Genomic DNA, 15,969 nt, shown 5'->3' on the forward strand with positions numbered 1-15,969 from the left:
TTTGTTTGTGGCAAGACGTTAAAGACACTTTTACTGGTTTTTATTTACTAACATTCGTTAAAGAGAAACATGGAGTTCTGTGGGTGCAACTTGTCAGTATAAGAAGAGCATGTTAATTTCTACCTTTGTTATTGCCTCTTATATCAGTCAGTCTGACAGAGTAGCTGCAGGAATCAACATTTATTTATTTGCTTGTGAAGGAGAGATCTCATGCTTGCATATGGAGCTAGTGTAGGTACTGAGTTATCCAGTCTAAAAAAACTCGCCTGTGTTTGCACTTAAAAAACTACAGTTGTGAACGTCTTAGCTAAAATTTACTATTAATCTCTTTTCCTTCTTTTATTCAAAATTTTAAATTCCTGCTGAGAGACAGAAATACGTAGGTAGTCTAAAAGAACTTAAATAGATCAGACTTTTGACAAAAAAGACTATAAAAGATTAAAAAAGGTTACAGCCCCTGCTCAGGGAAGGGCAGGGAAAATGTGGCCACTGTTCCACCTTGTCAGCCAGTCAGCATGTGTACCTACTAATAAATAAGGTCGGACTGAGCAAGAAATGTATTTCTGCAAAAGGAAGATGAATACTAGAAGGGTAATAATGTGAACTCATAATTTTCTGTTTGCTAGTTCTGCTTGTTCATGCCATATCTTTTTTCCCCAGGAATATTATCCAAGCAGAGTTTAACCTTGATGAAAAAGGTATGGATTTTATTTTAGCTATATTCTTTCTTTAGTGAAATAAAAATAACTAAAAAATAAAATAGCTAAGTAAAATAAACTAAGCTTATTTATTTTGCCAGGTGTTCCATTATATCAGGTATTTTTCTGAAAGAGAGAAGAAAACAACAAATTAACCTTTTTTCCTTTCCTGTATTGGGTTGATAACTTTTCCTGTTTGTACACGCTTACTGCTAGTATAAGGTAATATAAGGGATGTCACCTCCCCCCGGTGTTCTTCATTGGTGGAGTTTTTCACAGCTTTTTGTATTTGTTCATCCTTTGCTGTGTTATTTTACAGATGCTGGGAGCTAGATGAATGCTTAAATGCTTAAGTTTGTAGATGCATCTTCCTTGAGACATCATTATGTTCCTTTTAACTTAAATGCAGATGTATAATTGTTCAGGTTACTTTGAAGTATGTCTTGTGAGGTTGACTGAATGACTCCTACTGGGAAAATGCACAGGTGTTTAACATCTTTTACTCTGGGATAATTCAGTTGCAACAGCTGAAAGTATTTTGTATGCCAGTAGCCTGAATTTTCTGTTCCTGAAATCTGGTTTTAAGGAAATGAAAGGTTTTGTGTTTTTTTTCTTCACTGTCAGTTAGTAAAGTGTTGTATTTTCCCTCTAAAACCTGTGAAATGCCTTTGTGTGATTTCCTTAGTAAGCTCTTGAGACATCTACAAAACCAAGTTTCAGTAGTAAATCAGACTTTATTCTGATTAAGAATTACATACAGCATGGTGTGAGGTGTGTAATTACTGCAGTAACTTTTTTTTGTAGTCTCCTTTAGCAAATAACTTCCCCTCCCCCCCAAAACTGATCTGGATCTTGAGATTTGCTGGGAGATACACATATGTGCTTTCTCATGGAAGATCTAGTTAGATCTTAGTAGTCTTCTAGTATGTCATACAAGCCAGATGATAATCTAGTTATTTTATGTTAGCTAGGTATAGTTGTTTAACATCTCGTACCTGAGGACAAGAACTTTTATTTTGCTGTCCTGATGAATGAAGTAATTCAAATGAAAGGCCTGTAAGATCAGGAATTCTAGGAATAGTTTGGTTTCCAGTAGGTCAATGGAGACATATTGGAATACTGTGCAGCTGGTTTTGGTACACACACACCAAAAAATAAAAGGAGCCGGAACAGCCAGCCTCTGAAGAAGGCACTTGAATGCTTCATTTTTCATTTTTCTCCTGAGATGAGTGGAAGCGTATCTGATCACATAATGTGAACTCATTATTTCACTGATTCCTGACACAATTAAAAATACTTGTATCTTAGATATATCATGTCAGGGAAGCTGCAGGATTTTTATTTTGATTAGAAGATGACAAGGTACAGATGGTTAAAAAAAAGGATTTATATGGTTTGCGGCTTTCTCCCTGTCTGTGTTTGAGATCTGGAGAGAAGAGGGCATCAGGAAATATCTCTGGGTAGTCAGTTGTTTTTCATGTGCTCAGTATCCCTCGTATGTATGATATATTGCAGGTGTATATAGAAATATATTAGACTTTTCTTTATGAGAACATATATGCTGGATACTAGGCCTTGGTTTTGTGTTCAAATGTTTGCTATACCAGTTTTCTCTAATACGTCTTTAAGATGCCTGCTGCCTGTGATTCTGTGCTTGAAGACATTGAAGATATTGTGTCAGCAGAAGACTTGAAACCACATGATCGGCAATTTGTAAGGAAGAATGTTTTTCCAAAAGTACGAAAACGCAATTCACAAAAAAATAATCAGACAGATGATGATCCCCCAAGTGACAGGTAAATTCTTCCTTCAACCATATCTTGTTGCTTTTCTTTTGTGTGCATTGTCAGCTTCTAAAACTGCAGTGGAAGGTTCTCCGTCTCGTGATGGAAAATTTGAATACAAGATAAAAATTAGTAAAATAGCATTTATAAAATGTAGTGATAGTGAATAATAAATCCTAAGGAAATTGCTTGTCCTTGACAAACTTTTTGTAGAAATCAGTTATGACTGAGATACTGATCAATGGAGTAATCAGACTGGTAAAAATGGTTTTATGTGTAAGACATTTCTGAAAAATGGTCTGCTTCACCTTAATGACCTAAACAGCAGCTGAGCTATTCAAAATGCAGTCCTGGACTAGCCTTTTGACTACTGAAATGAGATCTGGAATAAGAAATATGAACAGAATTCTGAGAGTCGTAAAAGGTTTGAGGTTGACAGGGACTTCTGGATGTCATCATGTCCAAAACCCCTGCTCAAGCAGGGTCACCAAGAGTTAGTTGGCCAGGATTGTGCGTAGGTAGTTTTTGAATATGGGGAAGTTTTTTTTTTGTGGCAAGACATTAAAGACACTTTGTTTTTATTTACTAACATTCCTTTTTTTAAAGATAAACAGCTTTCTGTAGGTAAAGCTTGATAGTATAAGAAGAATCCCTGTCAGTCTTCAATACCAGTTTGCACAGGAACTTGAACAGCCTGGTCTAGTGGGAGGTGTCACTGCCCATGGCAGGGGGTTGGAACTAGATGATCTTTAAGGTTCTTTCCAACCTAAACATGCTATGATTCTATGAATATCTCTAAAGAGGGAGCCTCCACCACCTCCCTGGGTAACCTGTACTTGTGCTTGGTAACCGTCACAATGAAAAATGTTTCCTGATGTTCAGAGGGAATCTCCCTTGTGTCAGTTTGTCCTGTTGCCTCTAGTCTAGTTGCTGAGCACTGATGAAGAGAGCCTGGCTCCATTCTCTTTGCACTGTCCCATAAGTTGTTTCTGTGTGTTGGTAAGATTCCCATGAGCCTTCCTTTTCCAGGCTGAACAGCCCCAGCTCTCTCAGCCTGTCCTTGTATGAGAGATACTCCAGTTCTTTAACTGTCTTCATGACTGTTTGTTGGACTGTTTCGAGTACATCCATATTTTGTGGGTGCATGCCGTCAGGACCCAGGGACTTACATATGTCCAGTTTACTGAAGTGTCCCTGACCTGATCCTCTTCCACCAAGGGCATGTCTTTTTTGTTTCAGTCTTTCCACCTGATTTCAGGAAGGTGGGATTTCCAAAGGATGTACTTTTTCTATATACCTCCTGAAGTGATACAGTGAAACTTCTTTCAAAGTTACTGTTTTATTTCAGTGGAAATAGTATGCAGTATCTATGGAATATATCTTGGCAATTTTCCTTCTTGTGATTCCTGTAAAAAAAGAATCAATTATCTGCTGCAGTGGAATTGATGAGAGCGTGTCTTGCATGCATAGGAAAAACAATTTTGTTTTTCCATTACTGTTCAAAAGAGATTTTGTAAGTGTAACAATGCATGCTTCTGTGAAGCCCCATAAAGGTTCATTGATCCCGTTCTTCCAGGAGTGTATATAGAGTTGAATTGATGGTTTACAGATACTTCACAGTAGCACTCTATTCTCCTAAGTAGTCAGGTATGGTATATTTATCTAACAGGCTGTGATTTAGTGTTTTTGACCCAAGAAAGCATATTGAGTGTATGTTGTTCAGACAGTAGAACGTCTAAATATATTGTACATATGCAACGTGTTGCACACATCTACTTAATGATCATTAATCTTCCATCAACAAATCCCTGTTTCTAGATAGGGGAAATATCTTTGAAAAAAGAAGCATGGAGAGGGGGGAAGATGTGGGCAAGGCAAAGGATTGTGTTCCAGGATGTGTGTTCTTGCACTGGCATTGGTAGCTCACGGACAGTTATCCCAGGAGTTTCAGTGGGAGCTAATTCCAGGATTTTTTGTTGGTTCTTAAACAGTTGTGTGTGCTAGCTCCATGGTGCACATCTGCCATGCTGCCATGCTTCTATGGTCCAGAAAGATTGATATGAGCTTTCAGTTGTCTGTGTGGCTAGTGGCAGGCTTAAGCAAAGAATTTATAGATGGCTTGCATGGAGGGAACTAAAATCAATGGGGACATAATATAAAAGGGCTGCAGTTTAGCTCTAACAGTTTGTTTGCTGGTGGCCTGATTTCAGAGCAGCCACTTTTTAAATGATATGATACTTTTCAGAGAGTTGTTGTTTGTTTTTTAATGTAACTGCAGTGTACCAAATCTCTTCTTATCCTACAGCTCTCGTACCTTCTCCATTCTAAAATTCTTTTCTTGCTGCTTCTGCTGTCTTGACCCTGGCCAACAACTGAGCAGCTGCCCAGCTACTCAGTCACCCCTTTTCCCAGTAGGCTGGGGGAGAGAATTGAAAGAGCAAAAGCAAGAAAACTCATGGATTGAAATAAAGAAAGCTTAAGTGAAGAAAAGAGTAGGGAAAAACCCCAGGTTATGCAAGAGCAATCACTTGGCACCTCCTACAAGCAGACTGATGCCCTCAATCAGTCTCAGAACAATGGCTAGTTTGGAAAGACCAAGCCCCCATTTTTTTATTACAGAGCATGATGTCATCATATGCTTTATGTTTTTGGTTAATTTGGTTTAGCCGTTCTGTCCATGTTGCTTCCGAAGCTGTTGTCTGTCTCCAGCCTGCTTGTGGTGGGATGGAGCAGAGTGGGAAACAGGTGGTTTTGATGCTGTGCAAGCATTGTCCAACAATAACTAAACCACAGGTCTGTTATTAACACGATTTTGATCACAAATGCAAAACACAGCAGCATGCAGGTTGCCGTGGAGTTAACTCTATCCTAGTCAGACTTAAAATCCATTACAAGAAAATCACGTAATTATGATGATCTTACCCCGCTGTTTCGGTGGTGGTACTATTTGTGTAGGTTATTTTATATTTGGATAATTACTGTTAATTAAGTCTGCTCAATGGGCTCATAGGAGAACCTTGTTCATCTTTTAACTTGCCTTTTTCATTCATTTTTACTTAACAGCATTATTCCTGGTGCTCAGAAAATCTGGATTCGTACATGGGGATGTTCTCATAATAATTCGGATGGTGAATATATGGCTGGACAGCTGGCTGCATATGGATACAAAATTACAGGTAACAATATTGGATGGGTAGCATAATTCAGTTATTTGGGGGTGAATGTTCAGAGCTGTCAAGCTGTCATCAAATGTTTTTAGTCTCAATTCAACTTTTTTAAATCCCCCTTTGCTCTCTTTCTGATTTGAAGGTGAGAAGATAAAGTGTTTTCTTGGCACTTAGCAGAATGATTACAAGAGTGCTTTCAGAATGGTTAGATTTTCCTGACAGGGCAGCTGTCTAAGAGATGTCATGCAGTGCCTTTTGTGGGCATTTTGCTAGCTAAACTTAATTGGAAAGTTTACATAAGAGTGGGAGGGAGCGATAATTCTTGGGCAGAATCTAGCTGGTTGTGTGATTGTAATTGGTGGAACCTAAGTGAGAGAGAAAGGGAGGAAAGAAGTGTATTGTCACTTAGTGATGTGTGTGTTTGCTGCTGCAGCAGAAGTGAACTGCACCATATGAATGATCCTTTGATGGAAGTGGGATGATATAGGATTTTATCTTGTATGTACATTAAAGAGAGCTGAAAATACTATTTCTCCTTTTCTTCCAAATACTTTACAGTGGTCTCTCTTACCTTTTTCTGCCTCCTCAGTCCTGAACAAAAAAACCCAAACGCGTGGTTTTGCTGGCCATGTTTAATCTCCTTGATGCAAAATGCATTGGAGGGTGAGGGAGAACTCTAAAACGCTGAAAGCGTTGAGAATTATTACCTGACTACTTTTGTGTAGCTTATAAGTAATCAAAAATTAAAATTTTATCCATTAGTTCAAGTTTTGGTCTGTCTTGCATTTAAAATTGTTTCCTGGTTATACTGAAAGACTTCAAAGTTGTTTTTCCTGACATCTTGCTAGAAATATTTTATTCCTCATTTTGTAGAATGCTTGTTTCTTTTTTTGGAGCATCTCATGGTATTGCTAAGCAGTTACATTTTATTTCCTTTTTTGGAGTTGATCTTTCTGTATTTATTGAAGTAGAAAGTAGATACTTAATTATTCAAGTGCTGAACTATTTTAGGGAACCCAGGTGATATTCTAATTTGTAGTGCACCTCTGGAGTAGGTATGCTCTTTTCACAGACTAATGGAGTGCTGGTCCAAAATGCCTGATTTGTGACAGCAGTAAGACTGCAACTGAATTTTTGGTTTTGCTTTATTGTGGCTTGCTTAAATTAAATTTTTCCTTAATTTTTCTAATGCATAATATTCCAAAAGCTACTTCTGGCTTGTCAAGGTTCGGTGGCTGTCCCGTGGTGTTTGAATTCTACTGGGATAAATGTAGGAAAGATGCAGTGCAGCAAAGGGGGGGGGGGAAGTAGATACCATCATCTTTTTTTAGCAAATTAAGTATTCATAACCTTAGGATAGAAATAAGTCTACATCTAGAATCTGAAACTGAGAACTGAAGACTGAATAAAAGTTTTGGTACCTGGGATAGAAGTACCTGTAGAGTAATTTTGGTAATTGTGTATGAAATTGACTGCTAGTTTCTGGTCATCATTAAATCAGTGTCTTGATTTTGTTCACTTGTATGTATGCATATGCTTACATTAAATGAAACAAACAAGGAAAGCTCAATGCTGAGGTGGTAGGTGGAAATTACTGTCTGCTTTCTTCTTTGTGAAATTGGGTAACTTCTTTTTAAGTTGGTATATTTAAGGACCTCTGAAAGTTTAATTTTTGTTCAGGAGAACAAAAATATTGGCTACAAATTCTGGCTAAAGTGAATTTTTACAAATCTATCTATTTAATATTATTCTTTATAGGCTGTCAGTGAAGCTGGAACTCAGTGCAAGTATTGCAAGTATGGTAGCTCTATATGAGAATATGCGCTCAGTGTAATGATGCTTCTGGCCACAAGTATGTATGGAAGTGCTCTGTTACTGCTTGGTTTGCCAATAATGTGTCTTAGGGTTTCACACTGGGATTGATCTATTTAATGTCTTTAACGGACTTGGAAGACAGGATGTGATGAACCTTCAACTAGTTTGCAGGCTATGCCAAAGTGGGGGAAGTTGTTGACAGGCTGGAAACCAGTGCTGTGGTTCAGAGAGACCTTGGCAGGCTAATGCAAGCCATATGTTTTTTAGCAAAGGCAAATGCAAAATCCTAGGGTTGGCATAACTCCAGTTAGTGGTAAAGGTGAGGGTGGGTGGGCAGACTCTCTAGAAAGCATGTTTGTGGAAAAAAGATTTTTAGGATTGTGGTTGACAAGAATTGAACATGAGTCAGCAATGTACACTTGTAGCAAAAAAAGGCAAACTGCGTCTTGGGCTATGTTAGCAAAAGTGTAGCCAGCAGGTCTGGGAAAGGTGATCCTTCAGCAAGCGTATGTGGTACTTGTGAGATGGCATTGGGAATGCTGTGTCCAGTGGTAGTTTTGCGTTCCCTAAGAAAAGAGAAGTTAGTTGAGTGGATTGAGTCCAGTGCAGGGCCACCAAGATGCTTAGGGAGCACATGGTGTAGGAGAAGAGACCAGGAAGACTGGCTTTCTTCAGCCTTAGGAAGAGAAGACACATGGAAGTTCCTACTTGCAGATAGCAATACCCAGTAGGAGGGTACAGAGGAAATGGAGTCAACTGCTTGTTAAAGGTATGCAGTGACAACAAAAGACAACAGTCTTCCTTTTGCCAAAGTGGCAGTTAAGATTTTTAGCATCTGGTGCATTGCTTGCTGCTCATGCTGTCAATTTTCGTATAAAGAATATGCTAATATAGAAAGTTTCCCAACATGTCTTGAGTATCTCTTGTCAATCCCTTTTTAAGAAAACTTTCTTTTTCTGTAGTAAGTCAGATAGAAATTCAGATAGAATCTTAAGAATAGATTTAATCTTTTTGTCTTATACAGTGAAATAGTTCCTCAGTAAGTGTTGCTTAACATAATAAAAATTTCAGACTTTTCTTGAAATTAAATTTAGTATTGTTTACACTATTTCAAAGATAATAGAATGTTTTACAAGAGCTTTTTTTCTAATTCAGTGCCTCTCAGTTGCTAGAATTTGTTAGTTTATGACTGTTACAAACTTGAGGAAAAGTTAGAAATATTCACTAAGGTAAAGATTGTTGTCACAGGATCCCAAACAGCTATTACTTACAAGTATTGATTAGTCTGCTTCCTAAGCTTTTGAGTCAACACTTATTGAAGGGATGCTGGAGTAAAGTTCTTGCTCTAAGAAATAAAATGTGAGCTTTACTTGCATTTATTAGACCATTGTAAGGGAAATGGTCAAGTACTATTTCTAGTCTCTTTTATGTAATTATAAGATTGAAACAAAAAAATACAGGAAGCAGTATCAGACAGACTTTCATTGCTAACTAGAAGTTGTAATATACAACCTGCCTTATAAGTTGATTTAGCTGAAACACTGATACAATGAATGTCTTCTAATTATAGAAATAAATCTTCATGACTTGTTGCAAAAATCTAATTCTCACATCATTCCATACCCCTTTTTATTGTATGGGTTCTCTGCTGTTCTTGATTTGAACTCTGGTCAGGAGAAGCTTAAGTGTGTGTCCGTTTTGCCTTTCATCTGTTTAAAAAATGTTCTTTCTATACAAACACCCTTTGTTACTTTCAGGAGTGGCTATATCTAAAGGTGAAAACTGAGATGCTACAGTTTTTCACCACAAAGACTACTATCTGGGGCAAGAGCGTGGTGTGAACTGGCAATATACAGATGCTGCAATAACAGCAATGGTGATTAAAAATCAGGAGCTGCATCAGCTTAAAAAATGGCAAAGGGAAGCCATCTGAAGAGCTGAACCTATTTTTGTATCTGCTTTTACAGTGTGAAGGTAGGCAGTGTTCTGAGCAAATCTTGCATACCATCCTGTGGGAACACAAAGCTCTTTTGTTAGTCTGAGCCACACAGAAATGTGTAGACCAGCTGCTATCAGTGTGGGGCTGTACTGTGCTACTGTTCACGTTCTGAAAACAGTGTAGCTGTTGGAGGCTTTACTGGTTCTAAAACTGGTTTTGGTTTCTTGGCAGCCTGACTCCCTGTATTAGATATGCCTGCAGACCTACTAGAGTGCTCCCTTTGACATACACCCTGGAGGAAGAAACTCATGGTACAGACAAGTAATGCCTTCTGTGAAAGAGAGGAAGTTGGTGAGCTGGGAGCTCTCAAATATTGTGAGCCAGATGTTTGGGAAGGGAATTCAGTATGTGTGCCACTTAACAGTATTTTCTCTCTGAAAAATGGAACCAAACATGTATAGTCAGACAGCGAATGGTTCGATTCCTGAAGTGGGTAGTCATGTTAGCACTTGTTGGCATCTGTAGGTTTCTGTTTCTATGAAATGAATGCTTTTTGGTCCAGCCTTCTGGAATCCCTTTTGACAGATCAAGCAGTTAGGTATGTTTATTTTGATAATTGTTTTTGGATTGAGGCTTTTCAGGTCCAAAGCCTTAGTCATTATAAAACATGCTGGTGGAGTTGGGGGGGGGTGGGGTGGGGGGGTGGGGTGTGTGTGGAGACAGATACTACCAATTACCTAGAAATACCAGGAGAATAAACAGTGACTTTCCTTTTATGAAAAGGAAGCAAAAAGTGGTATTAAACATTCAGTGAAGCTAAACCAGTAAAAGGTTATCTGCACAAAACTTTTTTCTTTTTTTTTTTTTTTCCTTTGGAAATAAATGCTAGCATGGAACTTTTTCCTGCTGTAGCATGGGATTTCAGAAGCAGAAAGGGGTGGAGTTGTTCTGTTGCTAATTCAGTGGCCTTGCCTTTGATTTAGCACATGGAAACTGTCCTTAGCTTTACTTGTGCAATTTTAGACTAGTTTTTGTTCAGGCATCGCTTTTACTGTCTCATGCATTTTTTTCTGTAAGATGGTTGGATTGAAAGATGCTGTATTTTTCACGGGTTCCTTCCTGTTCCTGTCAGAGAGCTTACTCTGTTACTGTGATTGTGGTATTTGTTGGTGGGACTTTGATCAGTGAGATTTGCCAATTGCTATTGAAGCTTAATATTTATAGTCTTTGTTATATATCTTGCAACTCTGAAGTTCACTGTGCAGAGAATTTATGTATTTCTCTAAAGCAGATATCAGTATTTTGAAATACTGTGAAATTATCTGGGGTTTTCATTGCCTCTTCTGCTTGTTAATTTTCTAAACTCTTGTCAGTTTTGTTTACCAGTGGATATAACTGAGGTACCCTTAAGACTGTCTCTTTGCTCAAACAGCAAATTTGAATAGAAGAAAGAAGGAAAAAGACAAAGAAGGAAAAAATGCTCTGATCTACTTGAGACCTGACACTGAAATGAAGACAGATGTAAAAGGAAACATAACATGCTTAGTCTGCAGTTGAAAAATCAGATGAGGTGCTACAAATTCATACAGACTTCAGCATTCGAAGGCATTCCATAATGTGCATTATGTTGCATTAACAATGCTTTCTTAGACTTTGGCCATCGCTGTGCGGATACACCAAAGTATGCTGTATCATTCATCCAAGTGAAAAATAAAGGAAATGACTAAGACTGTTCAGGTGTTGACTCTTGGTTTGTGAATTGCAATTCAGAATCTGGTGTTTTAAGTGTTCTTTAAAAAGTACTTTTCTATTGCGCAATAAAATTTTAATTATTTTAGGTTTTGATTTATTGTCCTAAAGTGGAGAGCTCTTAAACAGATTACTATGTTCTGCACATTTGTTAACTTAAAATAAGCTCTCTGCCACCTGTGTAGTGGTTGATGAAGTATTTTGACTAGGGGTCTGCTGTTTTTCTGTGTATGCTTTTAGTTGCTCAGAATCGGCAATTGGTCTTTCCCTTTTCCTCTCTCTCCCCTGCTGATAATGCTTCTCTGTTGCTTCATCAGTATCATGTAGAAGGTAGTGATTACTGTGTAATTTTGGGGTGCTGTGAGCCGTCCTCATTATGAGGTATTTTTAGTATTCTCTTCTTAAGCTAAAAGACAAATCTTTATTAGCTGCTCTGTAAGTGCTTGATATTTAGCCTTATCAGAGAATTCAAGTTTAGTCTTAGCTTTTAGATTTGTACTTTTCAAACATTGTGATTACAGTGACGGCTTAGGGGGAAAAAAAGATACTTTATAACCTTTGGGGGGGGGGAAGTGGGAGTGTATGGGGAGTGGTTTAAATACATATAGTAACCTGAAGGACTTTTCTGGTGATGAGAGGCATTTCTGTTTTCTCTGAAAACACTGTAGTGGTAAAACTGAATCTCTGAAGCAGCTGAGCAGTGGAAAAAGGTTAACCGAGGTGTAAATCCTGTGTTCTGTACCCTTGCTGAAGAGTTCTTTCATTGTCTGTAACTTGTGGAGTCACAATCCTGTATGACTTTTGCATTGCTTGATAACCTTACTTGCATAAATACTACTGCAACAGCATTCTTTTTTTCAGATTCACACTGTTTAATAATCTGGAGAATAGGAGCTTTCAGTTGTTGATACTGAGAGAGGCAGTAAAGTAACTTCTCTAAACTGCTGGTAAAACAAGGTAATTGTCTTAACAGTTTCAGCTATATGGTCTCCTGCTTTCAGAAGGTCTAAGTTGCTGCTTGTTACAAGTTTCCTTTGTGCTTTGGTTCTTGGTGCTTGGGCCTTTAAACCCTCCTGTGACTTGCACAGTTAGCGTGTGAATGTTTGGGATGTGGGTGTGGTGGGTGTTATGTTTAGTCTCAGTCTTTTACTGCTGCTGAAGTAATTGCCACAGTTGGATTTACCAAGAGCCATCTTACAAGGAGATATAAGGGCTTTTTTGTTATCTGTTGAGAATCTGAAACTTTTATGGTGAGATGGTTAAAAGGATGAGAGTGTGAAATGAGACAGAAGGTGTTATTCCTGGGATGGAGCATGGAATTGCATTAATGTAGACTATCAAGAATTCATGGTTCTTTGGGGGGGTTACAGGTATTCCCAGTGCAGCCTGAAGTGTCCTATAAGGTAGTGAATGGGAAGGTGGGTCTGGATATTGTTGGGGTGCTGTCCACCAGTGTAGTTAATACATCATGCTGTGACTGATCTGCAGTGCATGTTACTCAGGTCCCTGTAAGCTAATGTATAATTGTGGGTTTGGCAGCTGTGTATTACTGCTCCTATGTTCCTGTAAAACTTCCTAGCCCTTTTGTGGCTAGAGTTCTGTTACTTACCACTTCTGACTTGTAGCACAGCACAAGATACATGACCTCTACCTTGGTTTCCTCAATATCAATTTCTTATTCCCGTGAGGCAACTTTCTGTTAATTGGGATGCTAGCTTTGAGGATCTTTTCTGAGTTACAGGCTAGAACTCCTCTAATTCTCAAACTGCAAAACGTTTTCTCTGTTTATGGGGGAACTGGGAAGAACTAGCATGTGTGTTTTTTCCCTTGGAGATTTCCTGTATTGCTGCCATTAGAACTTGATCTGACAAGTGTGCTGCTTGCTTGCTTTATCCCATTAAAAGTAATCTATTTTACAGCCCATCTAAGAATTGTTAGGTTCCCCCCCCCCCCCCCCTTTTAGTGCTTTCGTTTCACAGTCACAGGGCTGGTGAGTGAAACCTGGGAGGTGGCCTGGGAGCCTAAATAAAATCCTACATGCACAGTAATTTCAGAGACACTTGTACAGAGCCTACATAGGTAAACTTAAGCAGGCGTACATTTTTAGGGTTAATTCTAGTGGCAGATCAATTGGTTGCATGCTCTTGTGGTTGTGCAGTAAGGTTTAGTTCTGGCAGTGCTGAACTTCGTGTAGTACAGAAGAATGAATTTGAAAAGGATTGAACTGTGAAAGGCAAATTTCAACTTCTGGTAGCATGCATCCTTCTGTCTGGAGTGTGTCCCTGTAGTAGATGGTTAAGCAATCAGTAAATGAAGCATAAATAGCAGTGATGAAGTGAGCTCAACATAGACTCACAGGTGATGTGCAGCTTCATGGAGTGCTCTACTGAGGCATTAGCCTCGCATATCTCATGATTCTTTGTGCTACAAGTAATAATTCATAGAATATTAATAAAGCTAATGGGAGAACAGACCAGATCTACTGATTTTACTCTCACAGGTAGGAACAAGATCTCGTTTTGGTCAGGAGCATTTGTAGGAGCCCCTGAAAAAGACTTGCTTGTTACCCTTGGTGACTGGGGAGTAGTGGAGGAGGGTTGATGTTTGCTGCAGGTACTTGCTAGAATTTGGCTACAGCTTCATTTGCGATGAAAGCCAAAGCTTAGGTGCCAGCTCCTTGTTTTTGGGACAGTGCTGATTGGGATGAAGTTCTCTGAACTTGCTATAGTCACCCTGTGCTGCACAACTTTGCATTGAGATGCTTTTAATATATTTTGGGAATGTTTTTTTTTTTTTTGGCAGTTGCAGTGAGTGCTTGTGCATGTGTGAGTTGCTGTTGCTTTATGTTATTCCAGAGAGGTGAGGTGAGGTGTTGGGAGGCAGGCCTAAGTGAGTTAGTTTCTGCCATGTTGCTGATAAGAATTTCGAAAGTAGCACAACTGATCTTGAATTGTGCTGTGTCTCCAAATACCTGGCATTAACCTATACTGTTCTCTTTCTGTCAGGCCCGAGGGTATGTGAAGACTGCCTTGTGATTATGGGGCCTGACTGGGGACAGTAGAAACTCACTAAACAGATAGGAGACACAAATTGGTTTTGGTGCTTTTCCTCTTTGATGGGGGCAAATAAAGTACTTTGCTCTCCTCCCTGGCCTAACAGAGCTGAGTGATTAGTAATTCATATTTCTTTTTTCATGGCCAACCTTTTCATGTAAGCCTGGTCAGTGTTTCTGTGGCTTCCGGGTCTAGAACCGGCCCTGTCACCCAGCAGACAAGTAACAGTGCATGTAGGTATTTTTCGCTCCCAGGATCCCATCCCGTCGTTGGAGTGTGTCTGCCGCTGTCTTAGATCGTCCGTGATTTTCATTAGGGCCTTCTGCCTCTTGCGCTCAAAGGCAAAGGCGGTGCGGGGCCCTTGGGCAGAGGCAGGGTGTACCGGCGGCGGCCAGCAGGTGGCAGCATTGGCTAAGTAGAGGGGCCGGAAGGGCTCTTAACTCTTCCTTCCCCGCTGAGTCGTGCTGCTCGCTTACTGGCTTAGCATGCAAATTTCTAGCGCGCTCGTGTGCATCCAGGTAAATCGGCTTTAACGTAAATTATTTGCTGCTGTTCTGGTCTTACGTCCATTGAGATGGCAGCTTTGTTGTTGAACACTAGAAAGGTCTGTGTTTCGTACTTCTGTTTTGTCTCAGTTACTACTTTTTACCTTGAGTCCAACACAAAACATAAATTATTTAGCTGCCCTTCCAAACAGTCCGTGTAATGGGCTTGAGATTCATAAAGTATAATTGTTAATTTCACCTGTTTGAAGGAACTATTCCATTTGGAAGCCCCTTTCTTCTTCATGCTTGATCTGGGGAGGTTGGCTTTGTATATGGACTTTGAAGCATTAATTGAGGATTTTGCTTATAATCAAATGACCACCTGCCTATTTTCATTAAGGAATGCTTTTAAATTTTGTTTTATTTCAGTAATCCTGTAGGCTGTCTTACAGTGGGTATAACACCAAGACACTGAATATTATAAAGACTGCTGAAAAATTCTATCTGTTGAAATGTGTGACTACACCATAAATAAAATCCATGAGTTTAGCTAATAGTGTCAAAGCAGGTGGTGTTCAGGTTGGGCATCAGTAGTTAATTGTTTGAGTTTTGTAAGGCAAGTAGGTGGTAACTATTGCAGTTAGTTCAGTGCTATCTTAAGTTCCCAAAACTAAGTTCAGGCAAATTCAGGATCTGGTTTTATATGTTTGCGCGTGTGGGAATATTGAGCTGATTTAGGTGGTGCAGTCTTTACGCTAGTCTTGCTTAGCTAGGGTACAGTATGTCTGCAGAAACGCATACCTAACATAATCTGTGAATCTTGTATGCACTTTGATATGCTTCATTTGTGTGCTACCAGTTGAAGCTGGCACATTAAGTGTGAGGGGTGAGGAATAGGCTTCATCTCTTTAGGCAGAAGACATCAGCTTTTGTCTTCTGTGTCAAATTCTTGGCTTTGGGATTTGCTTACGGAAAGAAACTGTGCAGAAACTTTGTCTTGGGTAACTATAAATAGGCCTTGAGATAATCATGCCAAAACTGAATTGCTGATGATTGGTACAAGACACTGGTGTATATAGAAGTGAGATTTTTGGCTTGCAATTTAATAGAAGGCAGATCACTTGGCTGCCGATTTTATTAGGCATTTTGGACCCTCAGCTTTTGTTGGCTGGGCTTTATGGGTAAAAGTGTGTTTGTTTGTAATTGATTCCCTAAGTGATAGTTGACTTTTGAAATTCGCTTGTTTGTTTATGGGTTGGCAATTTTCTGTTTGTCTTTA

General features: G+C 39.1%; 1 protein-coding gene across 3 annotated transcripts in view; it reads left to right on the forward strand.

Annotated features, from left to right (window-relative positions):
* Nucleotides 1–586: 586 nt before the first annotated feature.
* The window catches only part of CDKAL1 (CDK5 regulatory subunit associated protein 1 like 1), a 392,748-nt gene continuing 377,365 nt past the window's right edge, over nt 587–15,969 (forward strand). For 2 of the 3 annotated variants that reach the window (XM_062618034.1, XM_062618036.1), the window contains exons 1-3: nt 587–698; nt 2,328–2,494; nt 5,546–5,658. In XM_062618034.1, the coding sequence (XP_062474018.1) occupies nt 639–698; nt 2,328–2,494; nt 5,546–5,658 (340 nt within the window). In that variant the 5' untranslated portion in view covers nt 587–638. Of the gene's footprint in view, nt 699–814; nt 921–2,327; nt 2,495–5,545; nt 5,659–15,969 lie in introns of those variants that run through there. The other variant, XM_062618035.1, reaches the window with a different exon arrangement.

Source organism: Pezoporus occidentalis, unplaced genomic scaffold, assembly GCF_034315485.1.
Source record: "Pezoporus occidentalis ecotype Australia unplaced genomic scaffold, CSIRO_AGI_Poc_V1 ctg2, whole genome shotgun sequence".
Classification (NCBI taxonomy): Eukaryota; Metazoa; Chordata; class Aves; order Psittaciformes; family Psittacidae; genus Pezoporus; species Pezoporus occidentalis.